At 41.4% G+C, this 24,222-nt stretch overlaps 1 protein-coding gene across 4 annotated transcripts in view; it reads left to right on the top strand.

Annotated features, from left to right (window-relative positions):
* Positions 1-24,222, top strand: part of ARHGEF9 (Cdc42 guanine nucleotide exchange factor 9) — a 296,681-nt gene that overhangs the window by 194,817 nt on the left and 77,642 nt on the right. For all 4 annotated transcript variants that reach the window (XM_069986579.1, XM_069986581.1, XM_069986580.1 and 1 more), the window contains 2 exons: positions 1,592-1,771; positions 16,806-16,997. In XM_069986579.1, coding sequence (XP_069842680.1) covers positions 1,592-1,771; positions 16,806-16,997 — 372 coding nt within the window. The remainder of the gene's footprint in view (positions 1-1,591; positions 1,772-16,805; positions 16,998-24,222) is intronic.

Raw genomic sequence — 24,222 nt, 5'->3', positions numbered from 1 at the left:
CGTTCCTGTAGCCGATACAGAGTTATCGGCTGCAGGAACGTCCTCAATGCAGCTATGGACGCTATGCAACGGACCCTGGTAAACCAAGTGTGAACATAGCCAAATACTTATGGTACAGATTAATAAAAATAAAAAGAAATCAGAAGGGATGTCTCCATAAAAGTCATCATAAATTCCAGAAACAGTTCAAATACTTTTTTAACCAATTAGTAAAAGTAACTTGTAAGGGTGATGTACACTCATCTGGCCATCCTGTGACGCTTCCATCCAGTGCAGTAGCAAAGCCCCGGAGAGAAACAAATCTTAGAACTGATTTCAAAGCATATGGAGATTCAATTGTGCCGCCCGGTTGCCAGAGGTCCTGCAGCGTCCTGCCGTTATGCCCTGATAGTGCAGGAAACCAAGCATAGGACTGCAGTTGACATCCAATGCCTTCTTGTGGCATCTGTTGTCATCAGTTTCTGGTAAAAGAAGGATGCTGGGCCACCTTATGAATGTAAACTCACCTTTAGTGACAGGCATAATAAGTCATGCTGGTAAAAGTCATTTCTGTAGACAACTAGGGGACAGTTTTAGGCTATGTTCACACTACGTAAAACTACGGCCGTAGTTCTTGCCGCAGAACTACGGCCATAGTTTTGCGCTGTGGAACATAGCTTATCTTCAATGGGATCCCGGCCTGAGCGTACACACATCGTATGCCGCCATGCGGTGCCGGAAAAAACTGACAGGTCAGTGAATTCCGGCCGGAGAGAGACCTGTCAGTGCACACAGTGAAGCGAGCGGCTCCGGCTGCTTTTTTCACTGTGTGCTATGGTAAGCTCTGATGCGGGCGCCTGCTGATGTACCGGCCGAGATGATCCGGCCAGAGACCGGCCGTTCCGTGACCCGGCTGGGGTCACGGAACGGCCGGTCTCATACGTAGTGTGAACATAGCCTTATAGTGTATAGCTATCCTGTGACGATATTGATCGTATCCTTTAGGACTTTTCAGGGTGGTAGGTGGTGCAGTCCTAGTAACTGAGAGGTCCCTGTGGCTCCTCTGTCACTGCCAAAATAAGAAAGTATTATAAATGGCACATGGTCACATTTGGGCCCAGGAGCTTCTTGATATGCGTCTGGCCTTTTGTGTGGCACAGGTTGATAAATAATGCCTATGTCTACTGTTTCATAACTGTGTTGGTTGAAAAAAACACAAGGTACAGTGCAATCTGCGTCCTTAAAGGTTGCAAATAATTTTAAAAACATGATGAACTGTATTGCTTCAATTGCTCTGGCCCACACAGGAATACATTTGCACTGGTCAACATGCATCTTCTCATTGACACAGCTTTATCCCCCTAAGCCATTCTGCATTATGTGCTGTTGCTGCCTGACATCTGATGTTCATGTCACCCTGTGAATGTGCTGATTGGGATTCTGATGGTGTGCGCTAGGTTAGGCCGTGCTGTACTGCGGCAATCATTCACCTTCTGTCTTTTGTCATATGTTGTGTGTGTTTTAAAGTTAATGTGTGTTTTAATTTGTTCTAATACGACAGCACAAAAGGCTGAGCATAAGTAACACTAATCACCCTCTCTTCTCTCTGCAGCTGATCAGCGGTGGATCTATTGTAAGTGCTGAGGCAGCATGGGATCACGTCACCATGGCCAACCGGGAGTTGGCATTTAAAGCTGGAGACGTCATAAAGGTCTTGGATGCTTCCAATAAGGACTGGTGGTGGGGTCAGATAGATGACGAGGAAGGATGGTTTCCGGCCAGCTTTGTGAGGGTGAGTAAATCCACAAACCATCAGTTCTTTCACAAGATGCTAAAGGCCTAAGATTCTGTTCTGTAATACGTGTGAGCTACAGTCATGATAATATTCATATTAGCACATGTATCAGCCTGCATATCAGCATCACCTCCTCCAGCATTAATAATGTTAACTATAATGACATCATTGAATAGCCTCAAACCCAACAGCTGTTTCTAGTTCTGCATTGCATCAGTGAACACAAAATTATGCAGTGCTCCAAAAAGAACAGATAACCACGGCAAACTAAAAAGTTTGTATCAGCACAGTGTTAGAACATGAAGATATTCTAATAAAGATGCATGATGATGGCCATATATATATATATATATATATATATATATATATATATATATATATATATATATACACAGTGGTGCCTTGGATTACGAGCATAATTCGTTCCGGGACCGTGCTTGTAATCCAAATCCACTCTTAAAACAAAGCAAATTTTCCCATAAGAAATCATGTAAATGCAGACAATTGGTTCCACACCCAAAAAATAATGATTTATTATTCTAAATAACATATAGAACAGATGAAACAAACATTTATAAACAGCAGAATATGTAATATTATAAGTTACTGTACAATATAGCAATCAGCATGTGGAGTATAATGTATAGTAAGTGCACAAACCTGATAACACAGCAGCTGTTTGTAGATACAGGATGGAACTGTAGATCCCCATAATGCAGTAGTGTAGTAGAACAGGCTAAAATAGAGAAGCAGGGATGCTGTCAGAGATCTCTTAGGTCACATGACAGCAATAGGGAAGGGGTGGGTTCAGTATGGACCAATCAGGACTGATAGAGACTGCAGGGAGCATGAAGGAATGAGCAGGGCAGATGTGGGCTCAGTACAGCTGTCCGGGGAGAGAGGGGTTACAGCTATGGCGAGTTTACCTCCACAGTCCTGTCCCCTGATGTAAGCCCCAGTCTGAAGTGGATCTGCTATGATTTGGAAGGTGAAGGACACTTCCTGGGTAAGAGTACAGTGCTGTAGACCCCGCTATGCAGGCCATGCCCCTCCCCCACTCCCCCTCCCACCCAGTACAGGGAGCTCTTACACCAAAGCAATGCTCTTAAACCAAGTCACAATTTTGAAAATCTGTGAGCTCTTAAACCAAAACGCTCTTAAACCAAGTTACTCTTAAACCAAGGTATCACTATATATATATATATATATATATATATATATATATATATGAAATTCAGAATGAATGCAGCACTCGTGTAGCGATGAACGTGGTGCCAGGCGGTATATACCAGTGACCACCCGGTATAAGTAATATAAATCAGAAGAATACCGCAGCAGTCATGGGATAGAATTCAACACAACGTGTTTATTTCCCCAAACCGCGACGTTTCGCTCTCCACACTGAGAGCTTTTTCAAGCAGTGGACCACTGCTTGAAAAAGCTCTCAGTGTGGAGAGCGAAACGTCGCGGTTTGGGGAAATAAACACGTTGTGTTGAATTCTATCTCATGAGTGCTGCGGTATTCTTCTGATTTATATATATATATATATATATATATATATATATATGTAACCAAGCATGTCTCTAGGATGTGCTAATGATATACCTGACTAACCCGCAGTGACACTGATTAATATTCTTACCCACATATACATCTTTCTCCCTCTGATGATTTATTGCACTGCTGTCTGTACTGTCTCTAAAATACATGAGCAATAAAGAGTGAGCCTGCGCCCAGGGATTTCTTCTCCATGTAGGAACACAGCACTACACATAGCTCGGGAAGTTCTATAGAAGTAGCAGCAATTCCGTGTACCCATCTCTGCGTCTCCTCTTTCGGTGGCAGCAGTGACCTGGTTATGCTTGTGTTTTGCCAAATCCGTAAAGAATAGGCTTCTATTTTGGGAAAGTCTCTTGGGGTTTAACAAAGGATTTCCATATTTATTTTTGTTTCTCTGTCAAGATATGACATCAGCAGCTTACGCTTCATTAGTACGCCGTGACATCTTTAGCCAATTAGAATTGCAGATTAGTAGACATTCTTAACGTAAATCGGGCAGAGTACAGAAAGTCATCCTGTAAGTTTAGTTGATGTAAAGGAGTACAGTATATAATATACATCTTTTATACCTGTATATTTAAAGGGGTTATCCAGTGCTACTAAAACATGGCCACTTTTGCACCACTCTTGTCTTCAGATTGGGTGGGATTTGAAACTCAGTTCCATTGAAGTAAATGGAGCTTAATTGGAAACCACAACTGAACTGGAGACAATAGTAGGGGGAAAAGTGGCCATGTTTCTGTAGGGCTGGATAACCCCTTTAAATGGAAACTTTTTGTAACAGTCTCAAATACTGTAACAGTCCCTATTCCAAACCTACATTTTCAAAATATACTTGACGATTTCCCCTATAGTTTAGGTAAGAGCTACTAGTAATATGGCACTCAATATGTGATTGCAGGGGTAGTGGGGGTCCTAAAGGCCCTGATGTTCTTTTCTGCATGACTGCAGTGAGGACTTTGAAAGGAGTAGTTGTTGAGCATGTGTGATGCCACATCCTGAACAGAGCATTGTATTCATCTGCTCTCAGTCAGCTCTATAGACATTGAAGGGGGTGGCAGGGCACATGCTTCACAACCACTCCATGCAAACACAAATTTTAAACACCTCACAGCGGTTGCACAGTGAGGAGTGACAAGGGACTTAGGACCCCCTCTGGTGGAAGCCCCAGTGCTTATACAAAAATCACCTGTAATACATGTTTTTTTGTAGGCTACCCCCCACCCCCACTAACCTATTCAGGGTGGTCCTATTACAAAATTACAGCTAGATAGGTCTCCCCCTATATACCCTAAATAGCCATTGCCGTGCTGAATCTGTACACAGTGGCTGTGTATGGGAGCAGTATAACTGGACTCTCCCTCCCAGTGTGTGATACTGTGTATGGCTAAATAGCTTTACCAGATGCTGTACTCAATGCTCAATGACAGAGATACAGAGCATAGGATATAGCATCCATGCAGGGCATAGCTAAAAGCTGATGGGCCCTGGTGCAAAAGTTTAGCTTGGGCCTTCCCATCCCACCTGATCAGGTGCAGTCAGGGGTCAAAAAATATCTGATTTATATCCGATTAGGGCCTGTTCACCCTGAGCAAATTCAGCGGAATATTGCCTGCCTCAGTGTCAAACAGCGTGTCTATGGGAGGGCCCACAGCTCTGCACTTTTGACATTCAGGCACAGACAAACACCACTTACTAAGTGCTCCTCTCCCTTGCCGAACAGTGTGTGGGTGGAGCTTCCTCTGCAGAGGGACGGGACTGCCCAGTAACCCCCTGTATGCTGTCTCCTGTCCTCTCCACACTGATCCTCCTGGGACTGGCAGCCACAGTAAGGCCTTGTGCAGCAGATCTTGTTCCTCCTCCTTCTCCTCCTGGGCATGTAATGGGGTTGGGCAGTCAGCACTTAAGCCCCTAATCCACAGAACAATTATTGGCCGTATTCGGACGATATCAGCTGCTATGGCCGATAATCGTCCCGTGGAATAGAGGGCAACGATCAGCCGACATCATTCATGTCAGCTGATCGTTGCGTCGCTTGTCTTTCAAACATGTTGAAAGACAAACGACTGATACAGCAGCGATCTGCTGCCGTCAGTCCGTGGAATAGGAGCATCGGCAGCAGACGCTGCTGTATCCTATGGGCTGCCCGGACTCACCCGCTTGCTGCTGTATCGCGGAATAGCGGCGGCAGCGAGCGGGGAAGGAGGAGCAAATGAGCGCTGACAGCGCTCGTTTGCTCCTCCATGTCGGCCCGTGGAATAGAGCCTTTAGTGTGGCCTGCTGCTGCACACAGTCAGTGCAAGTGTCTGGCAGTGGCTCTCAGTCTGGTGGTGGCCCTCAGCATCTGCTTAGAAAGCAGGGGGCCTGGGAGGGAGGGTGTCCGCTGCGCTACCTGTTACTTTGCAGCATTAACTTTTACAGCCGAGGTGGCCCCAAAAAGACTGGCAATTTGGGAAGCCGACTGTTCTGCCAAATTGTCAGTCAGGCATGGAGGGAAAGCAGCCTGTGCTTAGTGCAGTTCTCCCAAATCGGCTGTCATTATGACAGCCGACTGGGGAGAACTGCAGTAACAGAAAGTGGTGGTGGGGTGGGGGGTGGCGATGGCCCCTCCCAGCTACGGGCCTGGTCGCCATGGTGACCGTTGCTACCCCTATAGCTACGCCACTGCATCCAGGCAAGCTACGTATAGATACACAGCATAGGGAGTACATAGTGCATTCTCAGCTCAGCTATTTCCTGCTGCTGCCCGCATTCAGCAGGGAATAACAGAGCTGTGTGTAAAACGGGGGGAAAAGCCTGGGTTCCCTTTGCCTTCTCAGCCATCACAGGTATCAGTCTGCATCTGCAAGGGAACAGGCCAATCTATCCTGTGATGGACAGTAGAGATGATGGAAACTCAAGCATGCTCGGGTTTGTCCAAACCATGTGGCATTTTATTATAGCCCTAAGGGGTCCTGGGAAAATGCTGTATCCATGTTTTCCAGGCAGGTTTAGGGCTGCATCCAACTTTTTCAGTCACCGGTAATCAAATGCTGCACACATTTGGGTTCGGACCAAACCAAGTGTGCTGGAGATTAGTTTCTCTCTGAATTCTTCTCTCTCAAATTGAGTCACTAATGCTACGTTTACACGGGGCGATAATTCGCCCAATTGATCGTTTAACGATTTTGCGGCAGTGTTTTTGGTTTTATAACGACCAGCGTTTACATGAGACGATAACTCGTCTGTAAAATCGTATACGCTCCGGCCGGAATCCCATGCGGACCCACAAATAACTGACATGTCAGTTTTCTGCGGCTGCAATTCAATGAATTGCGGCCGAAGGAAACCCTATCAGTTCACACAATGAAGCGAGCGTCTCCGGCCGCTTGCTTCATTGTGTGCTGTGGGAGGTTCTGCAGAACCCTGCGGCCAAAAGATCATCTGGCCGGTACTTAAGTACCGGCCACGATGATCCGGACAGAGACAGGCCATTCCGTAAATACCCCAACTTGGTGTGACAGCAGACAAAGAGTTATTTCACAGATGACATTTTTCAGAAAAAAGTTTTGCGTAGTTTTTACAGGTGATTCTCCTACCTTTGGACAGCTCCTATTATTATTATTATTATTATTATTATTATTATTTTTTTTTATGTTATTATGTACATTTATTTATTATTATTATTATTATCATTTTTATTATTATTTTTTGATGTTATTATGTACATTTTTTGATGTAATTATCCGGAAATGCAGCAGTTATTTCAGTATGTGTATATATAGAGGTATTTTTATCCGTATTATGGCTCCTGCCCAGCTGAGCTCTAATAACCATAAGTAAAAGCATCATAGATTTTTATGATACCGTCTGTTCAGGTCATTAGACCTATAGACGGCCTGGACTTGAAGCTGTATTATGGTCAGCTGAACCTTACCAAAGGTGTATGATCTCTTCATGTTCAGTTTCCTGAATTGATACTAATATAACGGTACAGGACACAGTGAAATCCCAATTAATATTGGGCTAGTGGTCTTCCATATGTGGCCTAAAAACAAATCTCATGACCACTGGAAAACGTTAACATTATATTTATGTCTAGAGTAAAACGTTTGCCAGACAATCACAGTACAACTTTTATATTGTATTCTGTGCTGTGATTGGTTGCTATGGACAAGAAAGGTATTTTTTTTTAAGGCATTTTTTTTTATGATGCACCCATTACCCCCTTCCCCGATAGTGCTGTTTGGCAGCACTCTAAGGATCCTTTTACACACACATATATCTGATAGATTTTTTAAGCCAAAGGATGGGTTCACACTGGGGAATTCTCGCGGATAAATTCAGCGGAATTCCGTCCGCTGTACGCGCTTGCGGCCACGCGCCTTTCCGCCGGCTCCATAGACACCATTCTATGGGCCGGCTGATTCCGCATTCCGCCAAAAGAACTGACATATCCATTCTTTCGGTGGAATATGGAATCAGCCAGCCCATAGAATGGTGTCTTTGGAGCCGTCGGAAAGGCACTGGGCCGCGAGCGCGTACAGCCGGCGGAATTCTTCGGCGAGAATTCCTCAGTGTGAACCCAGGAACTGACTATAAACAGGGAACAGGTCATAAAGAAAGGAAGACTGAGATGTCTCCTCTTTTCAAATCCATTCTTGGCTTTGGCTTAAAAAATCTGTCAGATAAATTGTTCAGATATCTGTGTGTGTGTGTAAAAGTACCCTAACAGGGCAGCTTAGGCTGGGTTTACATTCAGTGTTTCCCTACAGCATAGTAGAAAATGCATCTTCGAACTGATCCCATTCATTTCAATGGGACTTTTTAAAGCATCCAGCGTGCTAACAGTGCTTCCGGATAATCGGATGGATGCAACTGATAAATGTAAACCCAGCCTAAGGGTATGTTCAGACCGAGGAATCCGCACAGAGAGGTTCTTGCAGATTCCCTCGCTTGGTCCCGCTCATGGATGTGCGCATCTCCACCTGCACTATTGACTCCATTCTACGGTCGGGTGGATTCCGCGGATTCCACCCTGCAGTTCCCAACACAAACATACGTTAAAAGAAAAAATGTCTATTACAAATAACTACTTTATTAAAGCTATGTATTTGCACACAATTTTATTTATCCGGAGTACCCCTAATCAGTTAAGGAGAAAATAGTTAATTGAATGAAGCATTTATTTCTGTTACCACTAAGGGGAGCTCAATACCAGTGGTGAATTTTCTGTACCATCCACCTCCTTTTACATCACCATATCTTTATTCAGCAGCAAGTTTCTAGTTAAACATTAAACTGTTACAATTTTTTTTATCATCAGGAAATCAACAGGAGTTGTGATTGCAAGCAGTTTTGCAATATACTCTCTTTCTTTATTTAAATTTTTCTGTTTAGCAACGTATGCATATGGCCACTAGGTGTCTGTGTGCACATATGTATAGCTGCTGCACCTCCACATTCAGTAGCAGAGAATCCTGGGGGTGCTCACATTGTATGGTCAGCTCTCCTGTCACGCAGCACCTAACCAATTACTACACATTGGCATTATACTGACTGGATTGTTACATAACAAAGCGCATTTTCTCCTGATAAGTATACATATATTGATAATATAATTAGCAAAAGTTAATAAAATTAACCTAAGTTAATTGCCCCCAGGTGATATACAACCTGCATAAAGGGCAGGCATCTTTCCTTGCATGAGTGTGCAAAGGACTGGGGCTTCCTGTGTTTTGTCTCTTTTTTTTTGAACAGAGAAAAGACCAAATATCAGCATGGCCTTAAGTATAACATTGATTTAAACATAGAAAATGTGAAAAACAAAAACAAGTGTATTGCAAAACTGCTTGGGATCACAGCACCTGTTGATTTCTTTAAAAATGCTTGTACTTTGACACAGGAGCAGGTACTCTACAGTGAGTGTATACCTCTAAATTACAGACGAGCAAATTTACAGTAATAATAAAGTGAAGTGCTTTGTTATCTCTGCAATCCACTCCTCAGCTAGCTGCCTTTGAACTTACTGCCACTCCGAGAAGCTCCTCCTTGTGTGCTGGGAAAAGCTGGAACCAGTCCTGGGAAACTTCTCCCAGTTTCCTAGGACTGGATCCAGCTTTTCTCAGCACACGAAGCACTTCACTTGCTTTTGACTGTAAATTTGCTTATATCTCAGTGCTAATTTCTATTCTAAATCATTTTTATACAGTTACTTAATTATACCAGTATACAAGGAACAACTATTATCACCATACACACTACCCTCATACTGTTACTTACCACATCCAGTATACCAAGGCTATTGTTCCTAATAATTCTACTATACCCAAAGCTCTTAAATCGTGCCCTACATAGTAGGCTGTATGTATGTTTTCCATGACTCCCTAGGGCTGCATGTAACTTCAGCATACACCAGTTATTAAAAGCTAAACATACACATCTCTAATAGCAGCCGATACAATAACAGTTGTCATATTATTAACCCACACAGTGAACAAAATAAAAGATAATAGGAGAAATGTAATACGTAAGTAATATGTACTCAAAATGGTGCCAATGGAAATGTCAACGAATCCCACAAAAAAACCAAGTCATCACACAATTCTATTATTAGTACAATAAAAAGTGACAGCTCTCATAATTCTGAAACACAAAAACAATTATTTTTTATTTTGTAAACATAGTAAAAACATAAAAATTGGTATCGCTGTAATTGAGAATAAAATAAAAGTTTATCGTAATTGCTGTCAAACCCCCCCCCCCCCCCCACGTTGACTTTTTTCTAGTTTATGATTTTATTTATGTGTGTGGGGTATTAACTACATTTCTCCCTTAGATATACATTTATTGTGGTGTGTTGGATTTCAATGCATTTTTGTGGATTTTTTTCTTCCGGAAAATTCTTTAATCACATAATCAAAGAATAAGGCTGGGTTCACACTACTTTTTTTGCAATCTGACCACAATTTTTGTGTACGTTGAAAAACGGATGCGTTTTCATCCTTTTTTTATAATAAAAATCAATGGAAAAACGGATCAAAACAGATGCACACAAATGCAAACATATGCACACGAATGCATCCATTTTCCTTTCCTTTTCCATTTTTTATCCATTTTTTGTAAAAACGGATGAAAAGAGACGGATTGCAAAAACATAGTGTGAACCCAGTCTAAAATGACTTCTAATTGGAAAACACCTATTAAGAAATGCAAACAAAAAATACATGTACTAAAACACACTAGGGCAGAGTTGCTATTACAGATGTGTCAGGCAGCACACATTGCCTCACATTGATTATACGTTTTATTTTTTATTACGTATATTTTAGTCAGTATTGTGGTCCTCATATTGCAACCAAAACCAGGAGAGGATTGAAAACACAGAAAGGATCTGTTCACACAATGGTGAAATTGAGTGGATGGCCGCCATATAACAGTAAATAACTGCCATTATAAAAAAAAAGAAAAGAAAACGTGATTTGAGGATTTCTAAAAGGGCCTGAGGGTGCCCTTACATTCAGTGTAATATTTCTGATAAACCTGTCACCTTGTCCACCTCTGATTATGACCAATCATGGCAGACGTCCAGAAGAACCATATAGGCTTGAGCTTCTTTTTTAATATATTTTTTTACGTCATATACAAATAAAATACAGTTATATATGACATGGACACAGACCTAAATACTAGACACTGAAGATGACTTTGCCCTTGATCAGTAGACTGGACAGAAATAATTTGATGACTATTTCCTTCTAACTCGATTTGTTTCTTAGTGGCTCTCTTAAAGCTCACAAGAACCATAATTCTAAGATTTAACATTCCTCCAGCGACTCGTCTACAATCTTGTGCAATCATATTACCTCCCTATGCTGATAAATGTGCTGGAGGGGAGTCTTACATTAAGGCGGGGTTCTGATGCTGCAGCTGCCGCATGCGGGTAACACCACACACATACATGCAGCAGCCAATGACTTTGCCAGTAGAATTGCGGTACTGACAACTTGTCCTCATGCAGCAGCTGCAATGTGGGAATGCATGGTAATAGTTAAAGTTTATTGGTAAAAATACTCCTAAATGCTAAGTACTAGGTGTCCTTTTCATAATGCTGCTCCCACGTCTCAAATCTTGATTTATTATATGCTAAATATAACCAGTGTTTCCTTTCTCCCCATCTATAGTTCAATTCCCCTGCAGTGGGATTTCATTCTTGTGAAATCCAGCACTCACTGTGAAAGGACAGCTGGCTCTCTGCTCTTATAACAGCATTGTAATTAGTATATACTGGATGAAATGCTCATTATTTATGAAGAGGTGCCAGAACAGCCAATAGGAAAGGTTAAGACGCTGGAAGAACTAAGTGATATTTTCCTTGCTTTCTGATAGCTGGTTTCTTTGAACAGTAAGGGATGCTGCAATTGCTAAAGGGCTTATCCAAGAGTATCTAAAAAAAGCCAGGCTTGTCCGTGATTTCTGTCTAGTATTGTTGCTGAACCACACTCACTTGAGTAAGACATCCTTTTACACAGTAGATGCTGTCAATTGCTCAAATTTGAAGCTGACTTTGTCATCAGGGTCCATTCACACATACAGAATTTTTTTTAGCTACATGACCTTTAGGCTGGGTTCACACTATGTATATTTGAGGCTGTATTTGGTCCTCATGTCAGGTCCTCATAGCAACCAAAACCAGGAGTGGATTGAAAACACAGAAAGGCTCTGTCCACACAATGTTGTAATTGAGTGGATGGCCGCCATATAACGGTAAATAACTTCCATTATTTCAATACAACAGCTGTTGTTTTAAAATAACAGCAAATATTTGCCATTAAATGGCGGCCATCCACTCAATTACAACATTATGTGAACAGAGCCTTTCTATGTTTTCAATCCACTCCTTGTTTTGGTTGCTATACAGCCTCAAATATACAGCCTCAAATACACGTAGTGTGAACATAGCCTTATGCTGCATATTCCAAGTTGCATTTTGTTCAGGTTGAATTAAAGTAAATGTACAGTGCCACCTAATATAACATATCAATAAAACACAGGATAATAGCATTACATTCTTCTAACCTGCTGTTAGTTTCCCTTTAACAGCATTTAGAGATATGCTTTACAGCAAGCCCTAAGAACATAAGAACAAAAGACTGGAGGGGATCATATTCATTTCTATGGAAGAGTTTTCTAGGCATGCTCTGTGTCCTGTGCAGAAGGCATTGTGTAGGGAGGGGCACAGGGTGCTTAGCTCTAAACACCATCTATTGTGCATGGTGGTAGATTACTATTGGGAAAACAACAACGTAGAAATGTCGGTCAGCGCCCAGGAAAGTGGATTAAACTTCTTATAGTAGAGGTAACAGAGCTCGAAGGTGTATCCCCTGGATGCCGGGGTATATACAGTGAAGAAGAACAAGCCGGATTCCTTCAGCTCACGTTAAAAATATATTTCCTTTTATTTCAATATTCGTTAAAACAATAGCCGACGCGTTTCGAGCCTTACTTAGCCCTTAATCATGGCATCTTTAAGTCTGAGTGATCACAGGAAAAGGAGGAAAGTCACTCCCATATTAGGAAGATCTCCAAGAGACAAGAAGTCTCCTTAGGATCCGGACAACAGGGGAAGCGCAGGCAGCGCTACCTGCGCTTCCCCTGTTGTCCGGATCCTAAGGAGACTTCTTGTCTCTTGGAGATCTTCCTAATATGGGAGTGACTTTCCTCCTTTTCCTGTGATCACTCAGACTTAAAGATGCCATGATTAAGGGCTAAGTTAGGCCCGAAACGCGTCGGCTATTGTTTTAACGAATATTGAAATAAAAGGAAATATATTTTTAACGTGAGCTGAAGGAATCCGGCTTGTTCTTCTTCACGGTAGATTACTATTGTCTGCCGGTGCCTTTCAGTGTAACCCTGTCTATCATGATAAGGAAGAAACTCCTGCAAAGTAGTCTTTACAGAGCAGGAAATGTCAGCTTATTTTTAGGTCGCCAGAATAAAAACCACAAAATTTTATGTTTTTCCATAGACAGTAAAATGGAACATTACATCAAAGGGTATTCTGTTTAGAATAAAAAAAAAAAAGTTTAAAAAAGTGCCAGATGAATCAGGAGAAGAAAAGACTCCCTCTTTGGCCAGTTTCTATGTCTTCTGTGGGTGCATTAACATTGTGGCAGAATACTGTTAAACCGGTAATAGCATTCATATAACTTTTCATTGACTTTGTAATCATTAGACATGTTACCTGACTTGAACAACTCTTTTAAACATCCCCAAAAATATATATTTAGCATAAAAAGTTTATTTCAAAAGTTTTGATCAGTTGGCGATTGCCAGGACAAGGAAGGAGAAGAGCTCACCTAAGTGCTTCTCTTCCAGTCTTTCTTATTGATACACAGGATGGGTTCCATACATTTTCTATTGAGACAGAGAGACAAGTACATAACCACGTGCTTCTCCCTCTCCTGCCTGGTGATTGGTGTGGGTCTGACCACCCAGATCAAAACTTCTGAAATATGTCAAGGATATGTCAACAATCTTTTTTCTAAATGACAGGGGCACTTTAATGCTCTTGCATTTGCTTTAGGCCAAAGACAGGACTAAAAAAACCCTTTAACCTCATATCAGATCTTATCAAATCATGTTTTAAGGCTATGTCACTCATATATGTCAGGATAGCAGCAACATAAATGCCAATGTGTACCCTCAGCATGCCTATTAAATGGGATGATTCTAGGTTTAGTGTACATTCAATTTCCTGAATGAACATTACCTCCATAACAAAGCTGATGCAGAAATGTCCCAATAACAAAGCCAGGTTGCAGCAATGGAAGGTGAAAGAAAAAAGTCTGCAGTAACACATCACCAATACCTCATTCACCTATGGTGCAAGTTAATATATAAGCTAAGATACACATAAATAAAACAGTAGGTGAATACTTAAAAAAAACTTGGCAAATTCCATCATAAACCATAATACTGAGGTATTTTATTGTTTCATGGTGGCACTATGATGCTGCCCTTTTCGTAATTTGAGTTGTATAGACTCCCCTTGCCCCATCTAAGTGCACATAGGGGGGGTGTTAAGTAGAGTCGGCTTAGTTGCCCCTAGCAACCAATCAGATTCAAATTTTCATTCTTCACAGAAAGGTGGAATCTGATTGGTTAGGGGCAACTGAGCCAGCTCTACTTTACACCCCTTTGATAAATTTCCCCCATAGTGTCAGACCTCATCTCGTATTTTATAAGTGCAACATGGTTTCAAAAGAAACTTAAAAGTTACGGCTAAAATAAACGGAAACCATGTTAGCCGTCTGGATCTCCAGCCCTCAGCTTGAAGTTGCTTGACCTCTGGCCCTGTGGTTTGGCACTCACTAGTGTGCTATTGTATACGATGAGTGGGTTTGGCAGGAATGTGCATCTAGGATTGGCCTATCCTTGTTTTTAGAGAAAAGGATCAATTGTTCCCTCCTTGAACTAAGACTCGTGAATATTAAAGCTTCCCCATTAGGAGAGTTCCAGCCAACCGGGGTGTTGAATTAATATTGGAAGATGCAGCAGAGCTTGTTAAGCGTGGAAGAATGAAAGAAACAGCTCATTATGTAGTGGGAAGAATACGCTTCACAGTATGTTGCTTTAAAGGGACATCAGTGTTCTCTTGGAAAGCTGTCCCTACATTGCTATTCCATGTTACGCTAATCACAGTATACACAATGTGAGGCATAAATAAAAAAAAGTGTGAATTGCATAAAAATAATAATACTATCCGCTTTTCACAATTCACTGATAAAGATAATATTACAATAATGTTCTCATGCACAAAACCACTGCCCTTTTTGTGTACATGTCGGGTTTTATAGGAACATTTTATTCTACTGAAAAAAAACTTTTTTTCAATTATATACTGGAAATGAATCTGGCATTTTGTAGGGTTTTCACCTGTTTTCCTTAGTAAGAACTGTTTATTTATTCCCACCCATGACATCATATTACGTTTTAACACTTTTATCAGTCTTTGTACAGTAAGTCTGATAGTGATTTGCTTTTTGTGTTTTGGGGTATAGTTTATTCCCTAACACTTAAGGCCCTATTACACGAAGCGATTATCGGCCATATTTGGCCGTTTATTGGCAATTACAGTGGATAATCATTTCATGTAATAAAAGACAATAGTCAGCCGACAGGTCGGCTGATTATTGTCTTTCAACATGTTGAAAGATTAATGACTAGGATAGCAATGATCTGCTGCCGTCACTCGTGTAATAGGAGCGGTAGCAGCAGAGCTCCTCCATCCCCTATGGGATGATCTAAAGATTGTCCAGGGAACAACCCAACCCCGCATCTCCCCAAGGCCCCCCTGCACTTATCCGCTCGCTGTCGGCGCGTGCTTGCTCCCGCCGATGGTCTTGTGTAATAGCAGCTTGATGCCCATGGGGACCATTCACACCTGTCTGCTATTTCTATTTCATTACAAATGATAGTTGGAAGAGGACGTTAAAATGGATTCAACTGATATTAGTGAGATTTATTTTTTAGCTAAAGCACCAACAGACCATACTTACTGAGGGCAGGATAAGATGCAGCACTTCCCTGTCCAGAAAAGGTGCCATCTGTCAGGGGTGGATTAACTTTACCATAGGCCCCGGGCTGTTCACCAAGCCTGGGCCCCCCACCCCACTGTAACTATGGAAGCACTAGCCTGGCGTTCATAGTACAGGATAGATAATGTCATGATGTCCAGATTTGTGCAAAATTGCCATAAAAAAACTGTGATTTTTTGCAAATCATGGCAGAAGTGTAGCCAGGAGACAGTACACCATTGAAAGTATAAGTCTTTTTGGGTGGTCATGGGCCCCCAGGAGCTCAGGGCCCCGGGCTGCCGCCCAAAACGCCCCTATTATAATCCACTACTGCCATCTGTTACTTTGCCATCCACTTGGGCAATGAATGGAAATACCAATGCAACTTATGACAAACCTTGTGATCAGTCACAAATGTTTTTTGACATCTGTCCCATGCTTCTTTGCTGGCTTATCCTGTTGCTCATAAGAAGCCCAATTATCATGAAGATGCCTGGGGTTTCATCAGGTCTTATTTACTTTGGGCCTATTGATATGACAGAGATGTGTGCACAGTTCCTGTATGGTGGCAAATTCCCTACAATCCTGTCCCATTAAGCATAAGGCAGTCCACATGCTAATATAAGTGTCTCCATACAGACAATATAGGGGAATATACTAATACTGTCATTGCTCATTTTTAGACAGTGCAAAGTGGCTCAGCCTGTTTGATAAATCTGGTGCATCAGTAAGCGGTTTGCATAATATCTATCTTACATTGCACCAGAATCATGCACCAAAGTTTGTTTGGACAGTAGAGACATACGGTGTTGCTTAAAGCCTTGACCTTGCAAAACCATACAAAAGGATGTAAATTCAGTACTTCAAGTCATATTTTCCTTCTATTTACTGACTCTTCTATTTTGCTTTAAAGCTCTGGGTAAACCAAGAGGATGGCGTGGAAGAAGGAACCAGCGAAGTTCAGAATGGGCACTTGGACCCAACTTCCGACTGCCTATGTATTGGCAGGACACTTCAGAATCGGGATCAGATGAGAGCCAATGTCATCAATGAAATCATGAGCACAGAACGCCATTACATCAAGCACTTGAAGGATATATGTGAGGTAGGACTGTTACTTTTTAAGACTTCTACAACACTGCTACATTTCATTTTTTTTTTAGTTTCAGGAACAAGAAACTGATCCAGCCGTACATATCCCATCAGTTTTAGCTTATTATGTACGGTAAGAGAGTAATGTGTGGTACTTTCCCAACACACCATGGTGGTGGCTTTTAGCTCCAATGGAGACTGAAATGCTTGACAAAACATCTCTCCAGGACTCTGCATTTCCTAAGCACTGTACCACTGTGCATCAGATGCAATGTAAAGTGTCACACATTTCCAGTCCATCATATTGAGTGGGTGTTATCTCACGCATCACTTCAAATTTTGCTGGCTTTTCCACACTTTCCTCTTTCCCTGGACTCCTGTTTTGACAATAATATAAGCTTGGCCATTGCTGACCTCTTTCTGTCTTCTTTTTTGAATACATACATTACTTTAGTCCTTTTTTGTTAACCTTTGGGATCACGTCACTCACAACCACCAATATAATGAGCTCAGCCCTTCTTGGAATAAGTACACTAAATCCCAACAGACTTAAACCGAGAAGCCTTCCTGTTAGGTTGCTTAAAACTGGCCCAGTTTCTGCTGAGAAGGCAAATTCAATCAAATTAAAGAGGGATCTTTGATGCTGTTTGCTTTACGAGCACCCCTGGGACCTTGTGCTCAATTTGAAGCCACTTTGCTCATTTAATATAGGTTGTTACACTGGCAATAAATATGGATTTCATATGTTCCACCAATGCTGCCTACGAGTCGCTCTGCTACATGTTTCAAACCACAGTTTTCCTGAAATCTTATAGGATGGCGCTGTATATACTTTTAGGAAGTCATATACACACACTTAAAAACTATGGCCAACGCCATATGAAGAAAATTATTGTAAGTATTGTAAGTGAGAGGGACGCTTATTTTAATGAGAATCTTCTTACTTTGGAGAGATCCATGTACATCCTTGGCCTATGTTCACACAACATATTTTTTAAGACAATTGAAATTAAAACAAAGTCTGTTATTGTCATAGAAAAATGTGTATTGAACAACGGCCGTTGTTTATTATGCCGTTCTGCATTGCAATCAGTACAATTTTCAGGCCGTTGTTTGACACTCTATACAAAAGCATTGTTTTTGAGTTCCGAACAACGGCCGTTGTTCTTGCATTGTGTGAACATAACCTAGTAGTGTAGTGAAGTCGACTGCAGTGTCAGGTAACATACTGCTACTGCTCGATCACCACTTCTGATGTAACCATCTCACTTAGCTTATGTTCACACACATTGGAGTTTCACTGTATTAATTCAATGAAAGATGGCTAAACGGAAATCAAATGATTAAAAGGCATGCAGTAACACAATGAAATGAATGATCAATTATTGCACTTAAATAATGCATTCGCATTTCCTTTTCATTGTGTTTCTGCATGTGTGAACACAGCCCCATATCAGAAATCAGTGATCAGCATTGTGTTGTTCCCCAGCTGTTGCAAAATAGCTCCCAGCATGCCCTAACAGCTGAAGGCTGCCCAGGCCACTCGGAGAGTTGCAGTCAGCCACATATCACTGACTTGAACGAAAATATTCTATAAAGACTCAGCCATCTGGACTACTATGATTACAGAAATGGGCAATGAATACCCAAAGGGAAGCAGTAAGATATGTTGTGCCTATTCATATTAACACAGGGTCTGAAACAGGAGCACTAAAGGTAGGTACACAAATGGAGGTCAGATTCTTTTGCATATCACTGCATTCTGCACTAGAAGAAATGCTTCTAGAATCGGGTGCCTTCACACGTACCGGATCCGCAGCGGATTTCACGCTGCGAGTTTGCAGCGAAATCCGCTGCGGATCCATGTAGTATAAAGGTCTATGGGGGGTTACATATCCGCAGCGGAATATTCATTCCACTGCGGATATGTAGGCCGGCCCGTGTAACCACCCCGCTGCCCGCAGCCCCCGACCCGCAGAATACATTACCTGCTCAGCGCCATGGCTGTGTGAGGCTCCCGACTCACGTCGGTTCCCATCAGCCAATCAGCACTGTCGTGCACTGATTGGCTGATGGGGAGTTAGGGGAGCTGGGAGCCTTACACACAGCTGCTCCGCCAAGCAGGTAATGTATGCTGCAGGCCGGGGGCTGCGGGCGGTTAAAGGGGCTGGGTCACTTACTGGCAGCGGAATTAAAATTCCGCTGTGGGTATGTGTCCCATTCACTTTACACCACCAGGATCCGCAGCGGATTTTGCTGCAAACTCGCAGCGGGAAATCCGCTGCGGATCCGATACGTGTGAAGCTACCCTTCTAGGGGAAATTACCCATGATAAGTGAAGGACACTAGGTACAATATATTAAATGCTCTAGAAAAGCATAGTTAGTTTTTAAAGGGGTTGTCTGGGAACATTATATTTTTTATACATGGCTGGGGGTTGTTAAAAAAAAGAGGGCACCCTAGCTTTGTCATCTGGTTCCTAGTTACGGCTATTTTCCTGTTTTTAAGTCAATCTCTGATCACATTGGTGTCCCTCCTCAGTCAGTCATTGGCTAAGCAGACAGTTCCTGCTGGGACTGCTCATCTTGGAAGCTGCAAGTGTCAGTGATAAGCAGGAGAATGGATGACATCATACTGGGAGTTGCAGGCTACCAGGGGTGTAGGACTTTCTTTTTATGTTTTACATGTATATTTAATGTCTCTGGACAACGTTTTAATCCTATTATTCAACATTTGGAAAATTTTGTTTAGGTCATTCCTATATATGCCCCTCTATTAATATGCATTCATGCACACTGCACCGTAGTCTTATTTGCACTGACAGAAAGTGATCTCTCACACCCAGGCCATGCTCAGTAAACTTAGCACTTAACATCCTGGAAGTTTGCTGCATTCCCCAAGGAATACACAGAATGGTACTTAGCGCTGGTTGTGGACAGGCCTGTCAGTTTTCGTGGGCCCATTTCCTTTATTACTAAGCAAACAGTTCTGTAACATCTGCTTGTCAGAATGCTTTGAGGAGAGTGGGACACCAGGAACATAATACGTCGTCGTTTTATATGGGCTAAGTAAATCCTCCCTCCATCTTCTCTTGCTTACAATGGATGTACATCACTGAGTGTCTCTGTGGGATTCTACCACAATAAGGTGATACAAGTGTTCAGTCTGTAAAGCTCCAATTCATTCCTGACACTAAAACCAGGCAATTTTTTTTTCTTGTTAATTATTTAATAAATATTCATATATTATTTATTGTATTCATGTCACTGGGCTTCCCTGTTCTATAAATAGGGAGCTATAAGAGATAACAGTGACAGTAACCATGGTTATGAATGAAGTAGGGATTTTGGCGATTATTAGAATCTTGATTACGGTATGTACATTGGGATTACAGCCTATAAAAATGATCAGATTTGGAAGGTCAGATGATCAGTTTGTGCAGCTTTTGCACATCTACTGGATCGTTCCTCCAATGGAAATGCATGACACTCTCCAAAATAAAATGCTCACTTTTTTTTTTTTGCTATTCACTGTGAAACTAAAAATAAATCTGAACATTTTAATTTGGTAAGTGCCATGCATTCCCTCTGCTATATACTGGTTTGATGTTGAACTAGCGGTACAGCCATGTTTCCAAAGTGTTCCGGGAGCGGTCTTCTACCAGGCCGCATGTTGCTTGTTCTACTATGAGCATCCTACATGGCCTGCAGGGTCTACGGACTTGTCCTCCCATTGAGCTCATGGATTATAGCATGTGCTATGTGTTTTCTTTTCCTTGACTTTTTCTTATAGCACAGAAGGTTTTTGTTTTTTAATTTGATAGACTCTTGTCTTTTTTCAACCTTAATATTAACTATATGTAACAATATATTTTTTCTAGCCTTGTTTGGCTCCTTGTCAGTCTAGTTGATTTTGGTTAATTCTTGGTAGTCTTTTTTCTGTATCTTTCTGTTGTTTCTCCTTGTTTTTTTGCCTTTGAGATTTAGTGCCTGTCTGTTGTTTGTGTTAGTCAATTTGTAGGTCAGTGCTTTTAGTAGGGATGTTTACAGGGTCATTAATATCTAGTGTTAGCTTTAATGTTCAGGGATAAATTTAGGGAAAGCTAGCCAGGGTCAGCCCAGGTTTGAGTGTTTAGTCTCAGACCTGTATCAATCGGGAGAACGAGTGGGCTCATAATGTAAGTCTATGGACCCCGACTCTTTTTTTTCTCACACAGAGTGGGGACGGGACGCCTTGCAGCATGGTCCTCTCCCAGCTTGTTCTTCCCATCGGTACATGTCTGAACACTCGGAGCTGGACCGATCAAAACTTTTGACATGTCTCTATGACATGTCAAAAGTTTTACAAACTACAGGTTCACTTTAATAGATGCTTTCATTGAGATGTACAGTATATAAGTTCTTGTGACTCCTGTCAGGTGACTGCTATAGGTGAAGTCCAGTTCAATGTACAATGCCTTAAAAAATATAAAAAAAATATATTAATATGATTTACTGTATACCTTGAACAGATCTCTTGTGGCCAAGTCTACTATAGAGAAGAATTTGAGTGAAATCATTGATAACAAACTAAATACTGGCAATTCAATGCTAGTCTGCTTCATCAAAAAGCCAGGTATAGAAAGGCATAAGGAGGAAAGAAAGTATTTATGTATTCCTTACCATAATTATGTGTGCTGTCTTCCGTTAGGGGATATCCAAGGAAATGTTCTTTTATTTCGTTGCATGGTGTATTTTGCCTTTAACGCTGTCAGGAGCTCCTATAAAAGCTGCATTCCCTTCCCATAGTTTGTGTGCCATCTTCCATTAGGGGATATCCAAGGAAATGTTCTTTTATTCCATTGCATGGTGTATTTTCCCTTTAACGCTGTCAGGAGCTACTATTAGAGCTGCTAAAGCATTCCCTTCCCATAGTTTGTGTGCCATCTTCCATTAGAGGATATCCAAGAGAACGTTTTTTATTCTGGCACACAGTGCAGGAAGAGAGCCGGTAACTAGGCTTCAGGGTGGAGCCTAGGCCGTGACTAGTCATGGCTCTTTGCCTGTCAGTGCGCTCTGCAGGGATGACTGACAGGCAGATAACCTTACTAGTCATGGCCTGGGTGGGCTCCACCCTGAAGCCTAGTTACCGGCTCTCTTCCTGCACCATGTGCCAGAATATAAGAACGTTTTCTTGGATATCCCCTAACAGAGGACAGCACGTAAACTATGGTAAGGAAATATGTTAGCCGCTCTAATAGGAGCTGCTGACTGTGATATAGGCAAAATGCACCATGCAACGGAATAAAAGAACATTTTCTTGTATATATATCCGAAGACAGCACGCAAACTATGGTAAGGGAACGCTTTAGCAGCTCTATCAGGAGCTGCTCACAGTGTTATAGGCAAAACACTCATCATTGGTTCCCTTTAATATAGCTGTTCAATTGATGTTTTTTTTTTTTTTTTGGCTCTTCAAATGATCTAAACTGATTGAAAAACAAACATCTGTGTATCATTTATATCAGTTGTTTTATGTACCGCCTGTTCATTGACTGAATTGATGAAGACTGATGGCTTCGGGTTACGCACTGTGGAAATAAATTCATTATGCTCTTTTTTTCATATACATATTTGAATATTTTACTGTTTTTATTACAGATATAATTTACAAATCTTTTATTCTAAGGCTTGTAGAAGAATAATCATCTCCCTTCTTGCAGATACCTTTGGAGAGCTGCTGATAATAAAGCTGCTCAGCATCTAAATTGTGTACTGAGCAACAGTGTGTTTCTTATGGGCAGAGAGCGCTGGAGTGGAGCAATTTGGTTAGACTGTTTAACAAACTACCTGGGTTGATTTGCATGTTAAATAGGTTAATTTGTATGCAAACTGCCAAAGGAATAAAACCTTCCTATGGTATGGGAAAAAAGGATATGAAGGTTGAGAGAGTACATTACATTCATTTATATTAGGAGAGTTATCTTAAGCCTCATGTGAAAGCTAAGATTTAATTTTTTTAGGGTAATGTCTATGTTTAATGCTCAAATTCCTTAAAATACAATTCCCTTACAACCACAGACCACTCCAGTTTACAGTGTATGATCACTTATGGGCCTATTACACATAGAGAGTATCAGCCGAATGGGACAATAATTGCAGTGTATAAAGGACCCAGAGATCAGCCGACAAACAAACAGGTGCTGATTGCTGGGATTGTGCGGACCTAAAATCATTGTTAGTTGGGAACAGATCTCCCTGTGTATACAAGGGTTGTGTGGCTGCCAATAATGTGAATGAAGGGCTGTACAAACAAACAATAATTGATCATGCGTCCCTGCTTTCACAATAAATAAGCTGTTTAAATAGTTCTTTTCATGAGTGCCAATCTACTAGATCTACTAGATCAGCCATCTGCTCATCTAAATGGACCTTAACTAACATAAACTGAACTACATCTCGCTGTGAAACATAACCCTGGAGACTGTCAAATGACAGTGGATCTCATATTGAAAAAAAAAATGGAGGGGGTGGGGGCAGTGCTACCCTAAATTGTAGAATGCCTGGGTGACCTTTGTGAACTTCAATGTTTCTGGTTTTTCCTTCTTCTTAGAGCAGTTTGTGATCCACAGCTGCTGTTCCAACTGTATGTGCGTATAGAGATAATTCTCCGCTCTCTGTCAATACTTTTATGTCATGTGCGCTTAGGACACACATGGTAGTATCTATCCTAATACCTATCCTAATACGGATGTAGACCCGCCTATGCTGGAACCACCACCTTTTAGGGATTCTGAATACTGAGGGAGAGCACCCATAAAATGATATTATCTCTAATACCATTATTATGTTAACAGTAAACACTGCTTCACAGTTCTAAAATTAGAAAAACAATTAGAATCTGGCCTGTATCATTGCCCTTCCTAGTGTAAAAAAAAAAAAGTCAAAGCACCCTAATGGACAAATGTCATTTTATAAATAAATACAAGCAAATAAAAATGTCACAACAAATGTAAGACTATCGATCCAACATGAGGTAGACCGAAGAAATACATTTTTGAGTCCCAGCAAGCAATGATTTTAAGGACACATACACTATATTTGCCAATGCATTTTAGGCTCACTGTTTCCCCTGTCTTCTACCGTTCTTCTCTCTTACCACCATGAAATAGTAACATATATGTTAACTTATTACACATATTATTACTTTGTTGCTGTAAAGAGATTTTCTTAATATACAGCCTATACACAGGATAGGCC

The sequence above is a fragment of the Dendropsophus ebraccatus genome, chromosome 10 (genome assembly GCF_027789765.1).
Source record: "Dendropsophus ebraccatus isolate aDenEbr1 chromosome 10, aDenEbr1.pat, whole genome shotgun sequence".
NCBI classification, from domain to species: domain Eukaryota; kingdom Metazoa; phylum Chordata; class Amphibia; order Anura; family Hylidae; genus Dendropsophus; species Dendropsophus ebraccatus.
This window is presented reverse-complemented; position numbering and strand designations above follow the sequence as displayed.